This window comes from Melozone crissalis, unplaced genomic scaffold (genome assembly GCF_028551555.1).
Source record: "Melozone crissalis strain CALT ecotype California unplaced genomic scaffold, PUWL_Pcris_2 ptg000013l_1, whole genome shotgun sequence".
Classification (NCBI taxonomy): Eukaryota; Metazoa; Chordata; class Aves; order Passeriformes; family Passerellidae; genus Melozone; species Melozone crissalis.
The window spans coordinates 37,478,984-37,494,722 of record NW_026535791.1 but is presented as its reverse complement, the minus strand read 5'-3'; the positions used below and the strand labels follow the sequence as shown (position 1 = coordinate 37,494,722).

The following is a 15,739-nucleotide window of genomic DNA, read 5'->3' as shown; positions in this document are numbered from 1 at the left end:
GCTGCCTCCTTGTTTGCTGCTGGCTGCAATTCAGGAGAATATCTGCTAGCTTTATCACTTCTGTGAGCTGTAACCAATGCCCTTCCTTCATATATTTCAGAATAAAACACAAAACTAAAGAGGCTTAAAGGTTCAGGACTAGAAGGCAGGAAACTTTTGTGGGAGCCCTTATTATTGGTACAGCTGTCCATTGCAGAGCCGGGTTATTACACTGTCCCTCATGGTGTGTAATGAAAGGTTACTTTTTGTTCAGCCCTGACAGTTCATTATTGACTTACTGAACAGAAATATAATTTAAAACTGCAGGTGTCCATTTAATTTGTAAACAATGTCTGGAAGCTATGTGGCTAGTTGTGTTGTCATGCTAGTTTTGCTTTGTAACTCTGTGGTTCACAGCATATTTCTTCTTTCTGAGAACAGGAATAGGAAAATGCTGTACTTTGTGGGATTTACTTTGAGTGAAAAGTCATGACTAAGAATGGATATGTGTAACTTCTATAAAGCTAACTAGCTTGAACAAACTAAATTGTGAAATAACAACAATGGGAAGTTACACTAATAATCCATTCAAATATTTTCAATTACTGAAAGGCTTATGGGACAACTAAGTTTGCTGTACTTTGATTTTGAATGATAGCCACTTGCTACAGGGCCCTATTATTGATTGGCATTGAGGCTCAGCTGCATCACGTTAGACCTCAGCTTTTGATTGACAGGAAGACATTGCTTGGAAGGGAATTCATCTCAGTTGTCATCTGAATTACTTTCCAACAACCCCTTATATCTTTGTGTTGACACCACAAGTAACTTGAGCTCTTTTCAGAAATTCACAGATTTCAGAAGTGGATAATGGCTCTTTTTATTTTATTTCTTTCGTGTTTTGTTCTTATATGAAAGTAGATTCTGATACCACCACATGATTCCATGAGGCAAAATTCCATCATTTTGAATAGTATAATGCTAAGATTTGACAATGCTTGTGGAATCAAAAGTTCTGTCATTGCAGACTAAGAAATCTGCAATGACAGAACTTTTGATTCCATAAGTTTGAGCTCACAATCTTTAATTAGCAATTAATGCTACTGCAACTAGAATTAAAATATCTCCAAATAGGACTCATAGCAAGCAAAAATTTGATGAGAATCTAGAAAAATATCCAAGTGAAAATTCTTCTCAGCAAAGTGTAATTTAACACGTCCTTCACTTCTCTGGGACCCAGGAAGCTGTATCAGATTGCACTTCACAGCCAAAACCCATTCCTGGGGTTTTGAAAATTGGCAGCCGGTGTACACTTTATTTCTCAAATGTTGCTTTGACAGGATAAAACCACTTTTTATATAAAACTACAGGTTAAATCTGGGCTCTGACCTTGAAAGACAAATCCTGAGCACAAATTCTTGTTTGCAAGTCATATCTGGTTTTGCAATTTATTCTTTCACTTCCTAATATAAAAAGTCCTGGGATCAAAACCCAAAAAGTCATTCTTGCAGGGAAGATCTAAATTATTCATGTCAGCCAGATGCAGATTTAGATTGCTTCAGGTTGGATACAGATAGGGAGGTAGCCTAGGGGAGTGTCCTCACCACTCAGTGTCCCTTATAAAACACCCTGTACTGCCCCTACCCCAGCAATAGGTTTAAATAAAAGTCACCCATGGATTATTTTTTAAAGTCAGTGCTGTTAGCACATTAGTAATTTTCTGGGAGTTCTCACTGGGTTAAGTCTAAGATATGCAGATCTAGATTTGACCTAGGTACATGCAAAACCAACACCTCAGGTGTTATGGCTACTTTACTGTAGAAAATACAGAAGCAATTTTCAGCCAGCTGAGACAGTGTCTGAGGCAAGACTTTAGGCATCACTCCTAACTTAGAAATATTCAATTTCACCTAAGCCCCAGGGAAGGGGCCATTTCAGAAGTCTTCTGATTAACTCTTTCCTTAGAGGAACTGGTGTCTGCAGTTCAGTATAGTAATTGTCAGGTGCCTAATTTTCATTAATGAATAGTCCTCACATTGCTGGAACTATTAGTCTGTTTTAAAGTAACATATATTTAAGGGGCTTTTTGACATTAATCCAGGCAGAATAACCTCCTAATATACTGGATGAATGCAAACTCTGCCCAAAGCTGTTGTCCTACCCAGGTATCTGGAGTAGGATAGCTGCAGTAGTTTTAGGCAGAATACAGTATTTGGGTTTGACTCTTCCTTGTATGAAAAAAAAAAATAAAATCAGAGTATTATTATGTTGTTTATAACTACATAGTAGTAATGATGCCAGTTTGTCCAGCATATTAGTCTACAACCAGGAGTAGCTAAGTAATTGCATTGCCATAATCTATATTTTTGTGGTTTTTTTCTTGGTAAAGTAAATGCCTACCACTTCATATTCTGTGCACTGTCAGATTCACTACTGCAAAGCCAAAGAAATGAGAGAGGAAAGAGACTGGTTTGATTCAGAGAAGGGATATGAATTGAAGGAACCTTATTTGAGTATCAATAATGGATATTGTTAGGGAAAACATACAAATAGTGTTTAGAGGCAGCCAAGTAGCTCTAGTAGGGAGGAACATAGAATGACAAACAGCTTTTGTTTATAACACAAAAAAATGTGAGTATTGGCTAAGAAGTAGTGTTTATGGTAATTGAGCTTTACAAGGAAGTAAAACTTCATGGGGAACACAGGGGGTAGCATTTTCAGTGAAGTAGGCAATAAGGAGAGCTGTGTAGGCATTTCCTGATTAGCATCTGCTGTTTCAACAGCCAAGGAACATGACTCGCATGTAAATGCTTGTGCTAGGCTTTAACAGGCATTCCCTCTAGCATGCCTCCCTGCCTTCTGGTTTTATTTTGAGTCTCCTTGAGCCCTACTGTGACTTGAATTCAGTGGAGGAGAAAGGAGAGTAACACAAACAACAGATGTCTTAAAGTTTTGAACAGAGAGAGAAAAAGCCCCATGGCAAAGGAGACTGTGCAGTTAAGGTGTTTCCCTGTCATCAGTATTCAGTGCCTCTAGTAAAGTCTCTATTTGCATTTTTGCATGTGCATATATACATATCCCTGTATATGCAGTTGGTATGCAGTTGTACACATGGTGGGTAAAGATGTGATAGTGCAAAAGGATGCCATTGCACAATTCAGATTTGTTTTTGTATCCTGTAAGAGTCTGACCTGTAGACACTAAGTGTACTGGCTGACAGGGCCAATGCAACCTATTTTAGGGCTGGCTCACAAATGATTTCCAAGCTGCTCTCTGCTTTTAGTTACTTGCTGCATAAAATACAATGATTTTTTTTAATCTGAAGCTCAAAGATTGGGACTGCTAATAGTATGCCTGGTTTTCATCAAGACAGCTTTGCTTACAGGTGGTAACTTAAGCCATGGCAGTACAAATACCATGTACCCCACCACAGTTGGAGAACTAGATTGTGCACCAAGTGATATTCAGTGCACGTTCAGAAAAGTCTTTAATCTGTGCTTTTTGGTATGGGGAACTGTGTCTTTAAGGACTTTGATTTCCAGAGAGTAAATCTGTGGCAGAAACAGCTGTGAAATTCTTACAATATATAGGCAGCTGGGGATAGCATAGAGACCCTGAAAATACATTGCCTGCTGGGTGTTAACTCAGTACTGCATGGGGCCAGGAACAAAAAGAAATGGAAAAAAATACTGTGAATGGAGAAGTGAAAAGATGTGAAGTTTCCAGATTTTTTTTTGCTTTTTGGGAAAGATAACTAAAAGAAATATAAAGAGTATTCAGAGCTGAGAACTTTGAGCTCTGAAATCTTAGCAAGCTACTTCCCCCTTTCCCACATCTACCTCCTCCTTTTATGTCTTATTTCTTCTACAGGCTTCAGCAGATGGGTCCACAGACGGAAAATCACATTCACATGGAATCCTATTTTCTTGTGATATTTTAAATGTGTATTTATTTGCTTGTTAACTTGCTGGGTTTTTTCTAAGAATTTTGGTAACCTCCATCTCAATGGATATTCATACTGTTTATTTTGTTAGTTACTTCTGTTATTAATATATATTTTTTATTATTTGGCTACTGGACTACAGATGTTTATGCTTAGATTAACCTATAAAGAGTTTAGGATAACTGCTCTTACTGAATGTGACTTCTGAAAAAAAATTCCAGTTTTGGAATGTTTGCTGAGGATGCCAGTAGGAATTACTATTCTTTGTCCAGAAATTTGTATATCAGAATAGTATTTCCCTGTGGTGGTATTTTCCTGGACTACAGGGAATGCTGAATGTTGGTAGCAGCACCTTAAGCATGAACTATTAGTTGCTGTAAACAAGAGGGAGCCTGCTGCATTCAGTTAAAACAGAACAACTGTTATCTCATTAATACTATTTTTGCATAGACTTTTTTAATCTTCATAAGTCCATCCTGTCAGAGAAGGAAGCATAATAGCAATAATTATGCCTGTATTTTAAATAGTGCTTTTATGCCTGTGTGGCTTTCTTTCTACTTTAAAAATATACTATCTCTGTAGCACAGATGGGTAAACTGAGGCATGCATTGGAAGTGAAATAAGTTCACTGGAGGTCTTCCAAACAAAGACAGAACTCCTGATCTTAAAGCAGAACCTTATCTTAAATAATATGTAAAACTTTTCACAAGGTATTTGTAACAAAACAAATCCTGCACTTTAGAGATACCATTTAACATTTGTTTTTCTTCCCACAGGAACTTTTTACACCAGAGTGCAAATTCAAGGAGTCTGTTTTTGAAAATTATTATGTAATCTACTCATCCATGCTCTACAGACAACAGGAGTCCGGAAGGGCCTGGTTCTTGGGGCTGAACAAAGAAGGGCAGGTCATGAAAGGAAACAGAGTGAAGAAAACAAAACCAGCAGCTCATTTTCTACCCAAGCCATTGGAAGGTGAGGCTCTGGCAGACTCTCCTATACATCTCACAAGAAGAGGGAGTGGTTTCCAAATTGCCCTTACTACATATGCATGCCTCACACAGGGGCCAATCCCAATGCCACCCCCAAGTTTCATGGAGCAGTTTTGTGCTTCCATGTAGTGATGCTACAAAGGGCATATACAAAAACATTTTTCCATGGACTAAGTGGTCATTCTACAAGAAAAGATTTTTTTTGTGGAATAGCATTGTGCTGCTTTTAAAATATTACATTGTTAGGGACAAAAACTATTGTGAATCTTGCAGTGAGAAAATAGTCCTTTCATTAGGCAGAAAGATGATGAATATTGAAGATTGGGAGTTATATAGGGAATGGATGAAATGTCAGCATTTTAAAGTAAAACTTTCTAATACAAAACACAAACGTCTCTCTATAAAATAAATCATGATGTATTACTATGCCAAGTGGTGTAATGTAAGTTGGCCATTAAACCAAGATAGGAGCAAATAAAAATCAAAGTAATCTTACCCACCAAAATGATGTCACATTCTCTGAAAAATCTATTAATATCCTGAAACTTTTGTGTTATCCTAAGTATTTATATATAAATACATACGTATGTATTTATATGCTGCCTTTTGCTTCTTGTCCTGATGGCACTACTTACTGTTCTAATTCCTGCACATAGCCTCTGAAAATAGTCATAGTAATTCTGAAAATTATCTCATTTCTTACCATCTGAAAACACATACTTGAGTAGTGCTTTGGGTATTTCTTTTGATATTTAACTTAAAATTTTTGATTGAAGGATCAGTTTGTCAAGTACTTTAGTTTCATCATAAGGAAATAATCAGAATAAACTTATGTTTATTTGAAGTCAGCCTTTGTGCTTTCCCTGTCTTGTGAAAGTTTACAGTTCTTTCATAAGCTCTCAACAATACTAATAATTTATATCTTGATCTTTTTATATTAAGACTTATAGGGAGGGAATGCCAGTGCATTTTTTAAAGCATTGCAAATTTGTATGTACTAGGAAAGAAGTTACTTTTTAAAAATAATTTTTGGATGATCAGACTTCATCAAAATTGCTTAGAAAATGCTTAGAAATAAATTAATTTACATTGCCTATGAGAATCATCAAATATGACAGCTGTGCTATATAATTCCTTACTTTATAGTTCCATTTCATGTTGTTCAATGTGATACTTTTGTAGGTCACAGTGTTATTTCACTAAGCTCTTTTAATTAATCAGCTAAGTGCCCTAAACACATTTATGGGCCACTCTGAAGATATAGATCATAACCAGCCTTATGTACTCCAGAGAAGACATTTAATTTCCATCTTTAAGAAGCTATAAAAGGATTTAGATTATGTCACTGGAAATGTTAGAACAAGTATTTGATTAGCTAATGATTCTATGGGGCCCTTTACATTTATTATGAAACTTCACACCATTGAAGATCAAGGTCAGTACTTTGATGCTCCAGCCTCCTACTCTAATTAGCCAAGGGATGAAGGAATTGTGCTCTCTGTGGTAGCACACACCCAGTCTGGAAATCAGTGTGATGATTAATTCCTTTGACTGCTGTGACACCTCTTTTAACATTGCTCTGATATAAATAAATGCAACTGGAGTTAGGTATAAGTGGAAATATTACCTGATGGAGTGACATGGAAAATGAAATTGAATTATCCAAGAGCATTAATCATTAAGGCAGCTTAATGCTTGAACTGTGTAATTGAATACATGTATTTCCCTCAAAGGATTTGAAGGGGTGACATAGGGACTGAAGCCAAGGGAAAAACTTCTAATTCCTCTAAGAATTCAGTTAATAGTTTAATTTGGAGTTTTCTGCACTTCTACAGTCAGTGGAGATCAGTGGCTACTGCATGTGTTTTTGGAAATGAGGTAGGAAAACCCCCAAACAACTTTTGCACTCTCCACTCAGGGCACACCTGAAGAAAAGACCTTGGCCAAATTCTTCAGATTTGGAAGACTGATGTACATGTAGCTTTGTAAAACTGGACCCTAGCCTAGTCTTGCAATCTATGACTAAGAAAGAACACCTAAGTCTAGACAACTGTATTGTATGATCCCATTTTTTAATTACAATCTGTCTTAATACATTTTACTTCTAAAAGTTCGCATATTTATTTAATGTTTATTTAAGGGTTGTATATACATACACATGGGTATACACAGGTACAATTTGGTGTGCCTTATGCAAAGAAAAAACACTAGTTTTTCATTTCCAAGAAGATATAGTGTCCATTAAACAAGGAAGAATGCAGTTTCCTACTGCATTTTTAAGTCAGAGGCAGAAGAAGTGTGAGAACTTTGGAGGGTAAAGCAATTCTATCAGTGGTAAAAAACAAGCATCTGTCAAAATAAACAGTTTTCCTGATTCGCAAGAGGAACATAGAAAATTAATCCTCTTTGAGATGAACTCTCTTATGTGATACATTGTTTAAAATGCTTCTCCCTTTCTCTTCCTTCCCCTCAGTTGCCATGTACCGAGAACCATCTTTGCATGATATTGGAGAAACAGTGCCAAAGGCTGGGGTAACTCCAAGTAAAAGCACAAGTGCATCTGCAATAATGAATGGAGGCAAACCAGTGAACAAGAGCAAGACGACATAGCCAGATCCTCACAGGTGTTGTGACTTTACTGAGTCCCAAGTACAGTTGAGTGATTTATCCTTGCCAGACTTCCCCTCGGCAGTGTCTGTGGATCAGCTTGTGGCAGGTCACCAGCTTGCCCGTTCCTGTTTCTGAACTGAGTTGTTGCAAGAGGATAAATCTCAACATGTAGCTCCACCACAACGAGAAGACACCTGGATGAACCAGCTAAACTCAGACCATGGAATGCCCTACCAGATATTGGAATGCCTTTTTAATATCTTTTCTGTGACTGTGACACTTCATGTGAATGACATACTTCACAAGTACACTTGATACCTTGCCTGCTGACAATTGCCCATAATCCCTTTTTGAGTCCAGTTTCAGCAAAATCCATGTGTTTAAGTTCTATTTTGTAGCACACAAATAATCAAGTAATTTCTAGTTAGATGCTGTAAACCTGTGCTATTATGGATTTCTCTTCTTCCCTTTTTTATAAGGCTGCTCGCTCCACTGTTTGTGACCTTTTGCAGGGATTGTGTTTCTCTATAACTTAAGTGTTGCCGGTGGCTTAGTTTTGAAAGCAATCAGGGAATCAGGAAGCCTTCAAAAATCTATTATTAAAAATTATATCTATAAAGAATAGGATCATTGTCTCTGGCTTAAAATATTGATTAAATGTGAATACTCTTTAGTAACAGATACTGTGCTTCTGAGGTTGGCATTAAAGTGGAGGGAAGAGTGTCAAACACAACCAATGGGGAGTTTTCTGAAATGTGTGTTTGGCATCCCTATAGTTTCTTTTTGTGTGTGTGTTTTATACATATCACAGGCTTACTGGTAATGGTAACATTTGCCTTGCCCAGCGAGCAAGACCCACTCATTTTTGGAAAAGTGGGTCCAAAGAATTTTGTAGGCCTTGTAGGCCTGAATTAAGGCTCATTTTTCATCTACTAAATCTTCATTGTTTGAAAAACAACCACCACAAATAAAAGGAAAAAAAGTAAGACTAATCAGAATTGCGCTACCTAAATCCATTTTAAATATAATCCTTTCCTGTTTTTAAGGAACTGAACTTAATGCCATTGTTATTTTTGGCTGAATCCCACACCTACTTAGCAAAGCATGGGCAAGGATGTTGTTGTGTTCTTTTTTGCAGCACCAATGCAAAGGGTAGTTACAAATTATAGTTTAATATTTCTGGTGTTTTAAAAAAAGACATTTTAAAACTGGACATATTACAAAACTTTATTTTTATTTTTAGCTAAGCATGCAAAGTCCAGTCCTATGTATTTCACTGATATCCCAGTATGTACCTCCACCCAGCTTCCTAGGATGACATGCCCACCAAATTGCTAGATTGAAGGTGCCTTGCCTTGATCTCTATATACTGTACTTTCTCTTACATGAACCTAGAAGAAATCAAAAACATCATAAAATTGAAGCCTTGGATCATATTACCAGGAACAACATCAACCCTTTGAGTTTGTCACTTGTGAACAATTAAGCCAGTGTTGTGGGGGATGAAGGAGGGCAGGGGAAAGATTTAGAGAATGCCACAGAGATGCCACTGAAGTTTTTGCACACTTAGTCACAGGCTTTCAGAAGTTGAAAAATATAGGCACTCTCTGTATGCTTAAGAAGGAATTTGTTTCTTAGAAATAGCAGCAAAGATCAAACTGTATCTCAGTCTGGAAAACTGTGTGGCAACACTCTCTTGGCCTCTTGCTGTTACCTTGATATTTTAAGACAAAAAGAGGAAACCATCCGTTCCTTTTTTAGCACTGTATTTCTGGCAATTTGTTTTATCACATCTTTGTGCTGAAGTCCCTGACAGAGACTGCTGATTATTTCAAACTCCCTGTCTGCTCAGCTGAACAGTCTGATTCAGTCTGAATGAACTCTTCATACTAGTTTTCAAATGTGTTCTGTTTTTATAAGCAACATTTAGTGCACTCTTCAAGGAGGCTACTGTAAAGCTGCTACATTCTAGATAAACTTTTTCTTTTTTCTGTAGGTCAGACTTCCTTTTGTATGTGTGATCTGAGAACAGCAAGATAATGCTTGATGTTGGGTCTTTCTAGGGAGGGAATGAGTTAAGCATGAAGCCCTCTATCCATGTAGAGAAAAAAAAATAAAATACAAAACTAATCTAAAACTGTGATAAAAATGCAAAGAAACTTTGACTTAAGACTGTGCCCTTGCCTGCTAGCACTAAATCTGTGTGCGCAGGGAACAACAACACTTTATTAAAAACTTCAGTGTGCCCTTCTCGTCCCATCTGGTCCAGTGGGATTTGTGCACCATCCCCGAGGAAACAAAATCAAACCAAAGCAACTCGGATGGTGAGCTGGGGGCTGCAGGAGCCAGGAGAGGCAGCAGCCCTGACGCTGCACTGGCGGCCGGCCCTGCCGTGGCCCCAGGCCTTCCTGCAACAGTGAGAGGAGAACTTGACGATATTTCAAGTAAGGCGAAACAGCTGAAGGCTACATTCTTTCTCACCTGATTCATGAGGAGGGAATACACGAATTCATGTCCCATTCAGCTGTCTTATACACCCAGTGTAAGAGCCTGAGGAGAGACAGGGCTGGAGACCTGGCTGAGCCATGCAAGGAGGATCTGGTGCATTGCCTGATCCTACATAAACAATATTTTCAACATTAACCTTTTGGTCCTGAGTAACTATGATCTGTGAACCAGTCTGGGAGGCTATAATTAAGGGCGGATTTAATTTCTTTAAGCAGTTAGTACATACTGGAAATACAGCTTTTTGCCTTTTTCTTTTCTTTTTTTTTATTATTGTTTTCTAGTTTTGTTTCTGTGGGCTAAATTCATATGAGTGTTTAATCCAATGAATCAATGCCCTGATTTTTTATTTTTCTACAATCTGTTTAAACATAACACAGGTATCTTCGTGCTTTGTTTCCTCCCTTTAATTTTGTCTTGTCTCATCTGTTGCATGGGAAGAGTATGACAAGGATGAACTAACTGCATGTTGTAGGTTGTGTCTGTCAAAGAACTGTTGGTCAGTGTTACAAATTTACATACATATATGCAAAGAGTTTGTCTGCATTGTACAGTTTGTGTTTATTCTTATTTGTTGTATACACAGATTTAACATGATGAATAAAACATTTATATGAAGGCATACTGGAAACCAACAGAAAAGTTTATGTAAGAAGTAGACTGTGCAAAGCATCATTGCACTGCCCACAGTATGGTGAAACTTCATGTAAATAGGTTGGCAAACTCAGTTCTCCCCCTTTACCATGCCAAAGAAAATTTCAGCTCCTTAATATAATACCTCTCTTGCTGTTCTCCAGGATGAGACCACCATTTTCTTCCCTCTAAAATTAATTTTGCTGTTAAGTGAAAGCTGTTTTCAACTGTCTGTTACTACTAAAGTACTGTATAGTAAACCTGATGGAATCAATTTGTATTTACAGATTGGGGTTTTTGTACTTACATGTGCAGCTGTCCGTGAATCTGCAGCGTTCCAGGTCTTTTGCATGCTTGCATTGTATTTTGTTCTTCTGGGTTTTCTCTAATCACTTAGAGACTGTTCACACTGAAATCTAACCTCATCTTGCCATTTTATATGTTAACACTGCACAGTCATTTTCTTCTCTTTTTTGATCTGTATTTCAGCTACAGTTCTATTTGGCAAAATCAGTCACACCTGCACAGTTTTAGAGATCCACTTTTGAGGAGATATGAACTACTTCAACAAAGCACCATTTTGCTGTACTTCAAAAATTTTATAAATTCACAAGAATCCTTATGAGGTTGCTCACAAGACAGAGCCTATGGAAGGGTCTCTAGCTCCTTTTAAGTGCTTTGTACTTCACATAACAGAGCTTTTGCTTCATTTTCTGGGTTTTTTAGCCATTCTCAATTGATTTTTTAATATACTGTCATTTTCATAAATGTTGGTTCTTAATAAACCCCTCCCAGGCCCTTCCCTTCACCAGATATAAAAGTTAAGCAATTCACTTTGACTATGGTATATACCTGAAACAATACTAAGAACCCTGGCTTTACATTTATATATATGGGGAAATTTTTGTGTTGGTTTAAAACTAGTTTAAGCAATGAGGTATGAAAGCAGACAGTTTGGTCCATGCAGTAAAAGCATATCATGATGATCCATCTGTTTATTGCTATAAAGAATACATTATTCAGCTACATTCAAATGGGAATGGAAGCAAAATTAGACTACATAAGAAGGTTCTCTTTCTTTTAAATGGCTCTTTAGATAAATTCATATTTCATGCAATGCATTCTAAAATGTTTAATAACAGGGGTTTTTTTCTGTGATGACTAATGCAAATGCTATGACTTATTTTTAAAGATGTAATAAATTTTTTGTTCAATTACTTAGTCACAGAAATATTCAACTTCGCTTTCTTCATCCCAGTATCATTTAGCTGTACCATTTAGCTACAAAGTGAGATGTCATTCTGCAAAGAAGCAAGGGCAATATATCAGAAAGTGAGGGCAGGTACATGATTAAATGCATCTATGCGTTTCTAAGAAAGAATATAGCCAGTGGGGGGAAAAAAAGGATCACAAGCAGGTTAATAAATTATAGAAGCAAATCAATCCACAGGTTTTTATAGGTGATATTACAGATATGTTATACACAATAGGTGTAATCCTGCAAGTCTATTATAGAAGCACTGGCACATTTCTGGATTGTGTTCTTTCTCACATAAGAAGAAAACAAGGCTATAATGTATTTTTGTTTATAAGGTTTATCAATCTAATCAGTAAAAAGTCCCCATTTATCCAGTTTGGTTTTGCTTTTTGCCACAGGCCTGGAAGCAGGCTTTTACAGTCACTAGCAATGAAAAATCAAGTAGTAAGTTTCACTTCCTTATGCCTCTTCCTGCATTTACAGTTTATGTGTCTGAAATTCCCATCACAGGGAATGACACAAGGGAAAAAGATAAAATTTTATTAATACAGCTATTATACTCAAATATGTGGAATAATAATCTTATTCCTTTTGATTTCATCTTTCTAAAGAGGAAAGGAGCCACAAAAGAGATAAGCTGGGTGTCACATCACCAGTTACCTCTGCATGAAGAGCAGGGGAAATGTTCAAGCAACATTATAGGAAACAAAAGAAAAATTGGAAAAGAATTAATTGTACATTCCATTTTCAGTAGTCTTAGTTAATACTTTAAGGTTTATAGTAATAGCACCATTTTGTTTGATAATTGCATTTAAAGGAACCACAGAGAGTAGCTGTCTTAGATATTCTGATTTTTTTCCATATGTAAGTTAAAAACAACTTGGATAACCCTTTTTGAAATGCTATGACTACATAATCCATCCAGTAGTCAAAAAGGTTGGAGCTGATTGGTATAAAAAAAATCAAAGTAAAAATTACTTTATACTCTATAAGGATATAAACTTAAAATTAAAACAAATGACAAAAATGTATCAAATACGACACTGGAACCACCTAAAGAATTGTTCTTTTATATATGAATGAGTACCTGAAATACCACAGCTGATCTACAGTATATGTTTTGATGCCATGAAACAAATCAAAAGCGTCTACTGACACCAGAATAGAGTTTTGGTTATGTAGTATTTTCTTAATACAGTACTTAATATAAATGGAAGGAAAGCAAGGAGAACTTTGTATCCTTCACTGTTTACATTCTGATTCAGCAGATGAATGTATATGCAAAAAACCCAGTGATTATGAGAAGATTCAGGTCAGCGGTATTCACTATTCATAAATATAAATAAAAGCAACAATTTGTGCTCTCCAGACACTAGGGTTGGCAAAATGCATATATGTTAAAACTTAAGAAAATATTCCTGTTGAGCTCCATGGAGTTTTAGGGTTTTAAGTATAAAACATAAATTAAAATTTCAAGCTGAATTTCACTTTGAGGATTCTTTATGTGTTATGAATACAGTTTAGAACTCTGCCTCATACTTTGGTTATCTGGTAAGAGAGTAGCTAGCAGCTTTGGGATGTATGTCTAGTTATTTATCTGCATAGCTTATATATAAGTTGGGTGTTTGGTAATGGTACTCCCTGAGAATATGGGCTTCACAAGCTTCATTTTTAGAAAGAAACAATCCAGGTTAAGAGGGAAAAAAATGTGGTTAAAGTTAAAAAGGAAGCTATATGAAACGGGGGAATACTAAAGCAGTTAAATAAATTAATTTGAAATTTTGCATTCTACCCATGTTCTGTACCATTGTATTTTCCTATTTCAAAACTGTTCTTTCTAAAAGAAAAGTTATTTCTAGACTAATAATGGATTTTTTTTTTTTTGTTAATACATAGTTCCATATGTATTAACATATGGATTTCTGAGTCATGCACGTCTTCAAAAATCAGGACCTTGGCACCTAAACCACAATGTTAAAGTTTGGTATCTAAAAGAAGTATTTTTGAGCCATTTAATCAATTTATTGCTCAATCATGGTTTCACAAAATGTAAACACTTTTGAAACTAAAATGTATATTTCTTTTTTTTGCTCTAAAGAATTCAAGGGCTGCCAAATCTACATGTACAAAAAATAAGAGACTCATATGTAAATAAGTTAGGGAAGTCCCAATAGTTGTGCATCGTTCATAACTCAATGTGAATTTCACACTGAGCAGCATTTCACCATTGGAAAATAAAAATAAAATTTTTGTTCATACCACTGCTTTGTTTGTATTTACTGTATTAAAACTTTAATTACTTTGTCAACATTGTCCAAACATCTTTGGCTGAGACCAAGCTACTGCATAGCACAGATGATTTTTCAAGTCAGTTGATGTTCAGGTTCCCTACTTCTACAAATGCAGTTAAATTCAGTGAATTCCATGTGTGAAAGGGCAATCTGTCCTGAACAGTGATTTCTAAGAGTAAACTCCTTAAAGTTACTAATATAAAAAAATTTCATTTGCTTTACATGTAGGAGGCAGCTGTAGATATGTAGAACAGTACAAGAAAAGTACATGTGAGTTGCAGAATATATATGCAGAATAGGCAATCATACTTTTATATCTTTATTAGTTTCGCTCCATATGTTTCTATAGGTTATGTATTTTAAAGTATTGCAATATGTAGATTAGATAACCAACTTTTGGACATATCAACCACAGAAACTAAAAGTTCTCCTGTGGAAAAGTTCCCATTCAAACATTTTGGGTCTGTCACGTAATTGGACCTCAGTTACACAACTGACCAAATAAAAAAATCATTAATATTATATCTATAATATTTTCTCTCAATTTATGAGTTGGTTTTTAATCAGGACTGTTGGAAAGAAAAGGGTCAAAAAATGTATTTTTCAAATACCATAAAACAAATCAAACTAATTATTTGACAATATTCCACCAGTGCTACTCTTCTACAGGTGAATTGTTGCATACTGACAAGGAGACGTGACAACCAAGTAAATAATGTTAAGAAAGGGGTCTTCTTATACCTTTGCATCAGGTTGCTCCAAGAAATAGTCATTACAGGTATAATATCAGTTCCACTGAATTTACAAAAAAATCTCTGGAGAAGTTCCATAGGGCCAGTATTTTATGACTTCACCCTCTAGAGCTTGGGCTGTCGTGCTCCCTTGCTTAGTTTTCTGATGCATTTCTTTAAGGAGCAGATCCTCAAATGTGTTCTAAGGTATTTACAACCATGTATGTGTGCGTTCATGCATACCCACACCCAGATACTTCTGAAATTAAATGTCCTAGCAGCCTAAGGAAAAACAAACAAAAAAACCCTCCACAATCTTTGACATCCTCCATTACGGGTATTCTCTCCCCAGCCAGATTTCACAAGCATTTCCATTCCATCCTTCCCAGCACTCACAGTTTCCACAGCTACAAACACCGTTACCTAGAATAGAATGAATAAAGGACAATTATAATAATTGAAATGTACTACATTAAAATGTGTTTTATGGGAAGTAAAAAGCTATGCTAAAGTAGATGTATTGTTCCTTTATTGTCCCCTTTTTCCTTTGGAAGGAAGCAATTACTGTACCATTGCATTAAGAAGACACCCCACACCTATATTTATATGGCATTAATAGCATGTTCTCAATAATTCCATCAGCAGTATTGCAAATATTGAAATTGTGTATGGTGAAGTGTAATTTTGTACACCAGTGTTTGTACCCAGCTGGTGAGGCTAAGTGTTCACACTGTGCCTCCAGGTACAAAGAAAAACAAGATTAACTATTATTCATAAAGAAAAAGCCATTAAAACCT

The 15,739-nt window shown here is 36.2% G+C and overlaps 2 protein-coding genes across 5 annotated transcripts in view; one reads left to right on the top strand and one right to left on the bottom strand.

Annotated features, from left to right (window-relative positions):
- The window catches only part of FGF14 (fibroblast growth factor 14), a 380,110-nt gene extending 366,294 nt beyond the window's left edge, over positions 1-13,816 (top strand). For all 4 annotated transcript variants that reach the window (XM_054271344.1, XM_054271342.1, XM_054271345.1 and 1 more), the window contains 2 exons: positions 4,699-4,897; positions 7,388-13,816. In XM_054271344.1, the coding sequence (XP_054127319.1) occupies positions 4,699-4,897; positions 7,388-7,524 (336 nt within the window). In that variant the 3' untranslated portion in view covers positions 7,525-13,816. The remainder of the gene's footprint in view (positions 1-4,698; positions 4,898-7,387) is intronic.
- A 28-nt stretch (positions 13,817-13,844) lies between these two features.
- Positions 13,845-15,739, bottom strand: part of ITGBL1 (integrin subunit beta like 1) — a 126,253-nt gene continuing 124,358 nt past the window's right edge. Inside the window, exon 11 of the mRNA XM_054271341.1 lies at positions 13,845-15,365. Within this exon, the coding sequence (XP_054127316.1) occupies positions 15,274-15,365 (92 nt within the window). The 3' untranslated portion in view covers positions 13,845-15,273. The remainder of the gene's footprint in view (positions 15,366-15,739) is intronic.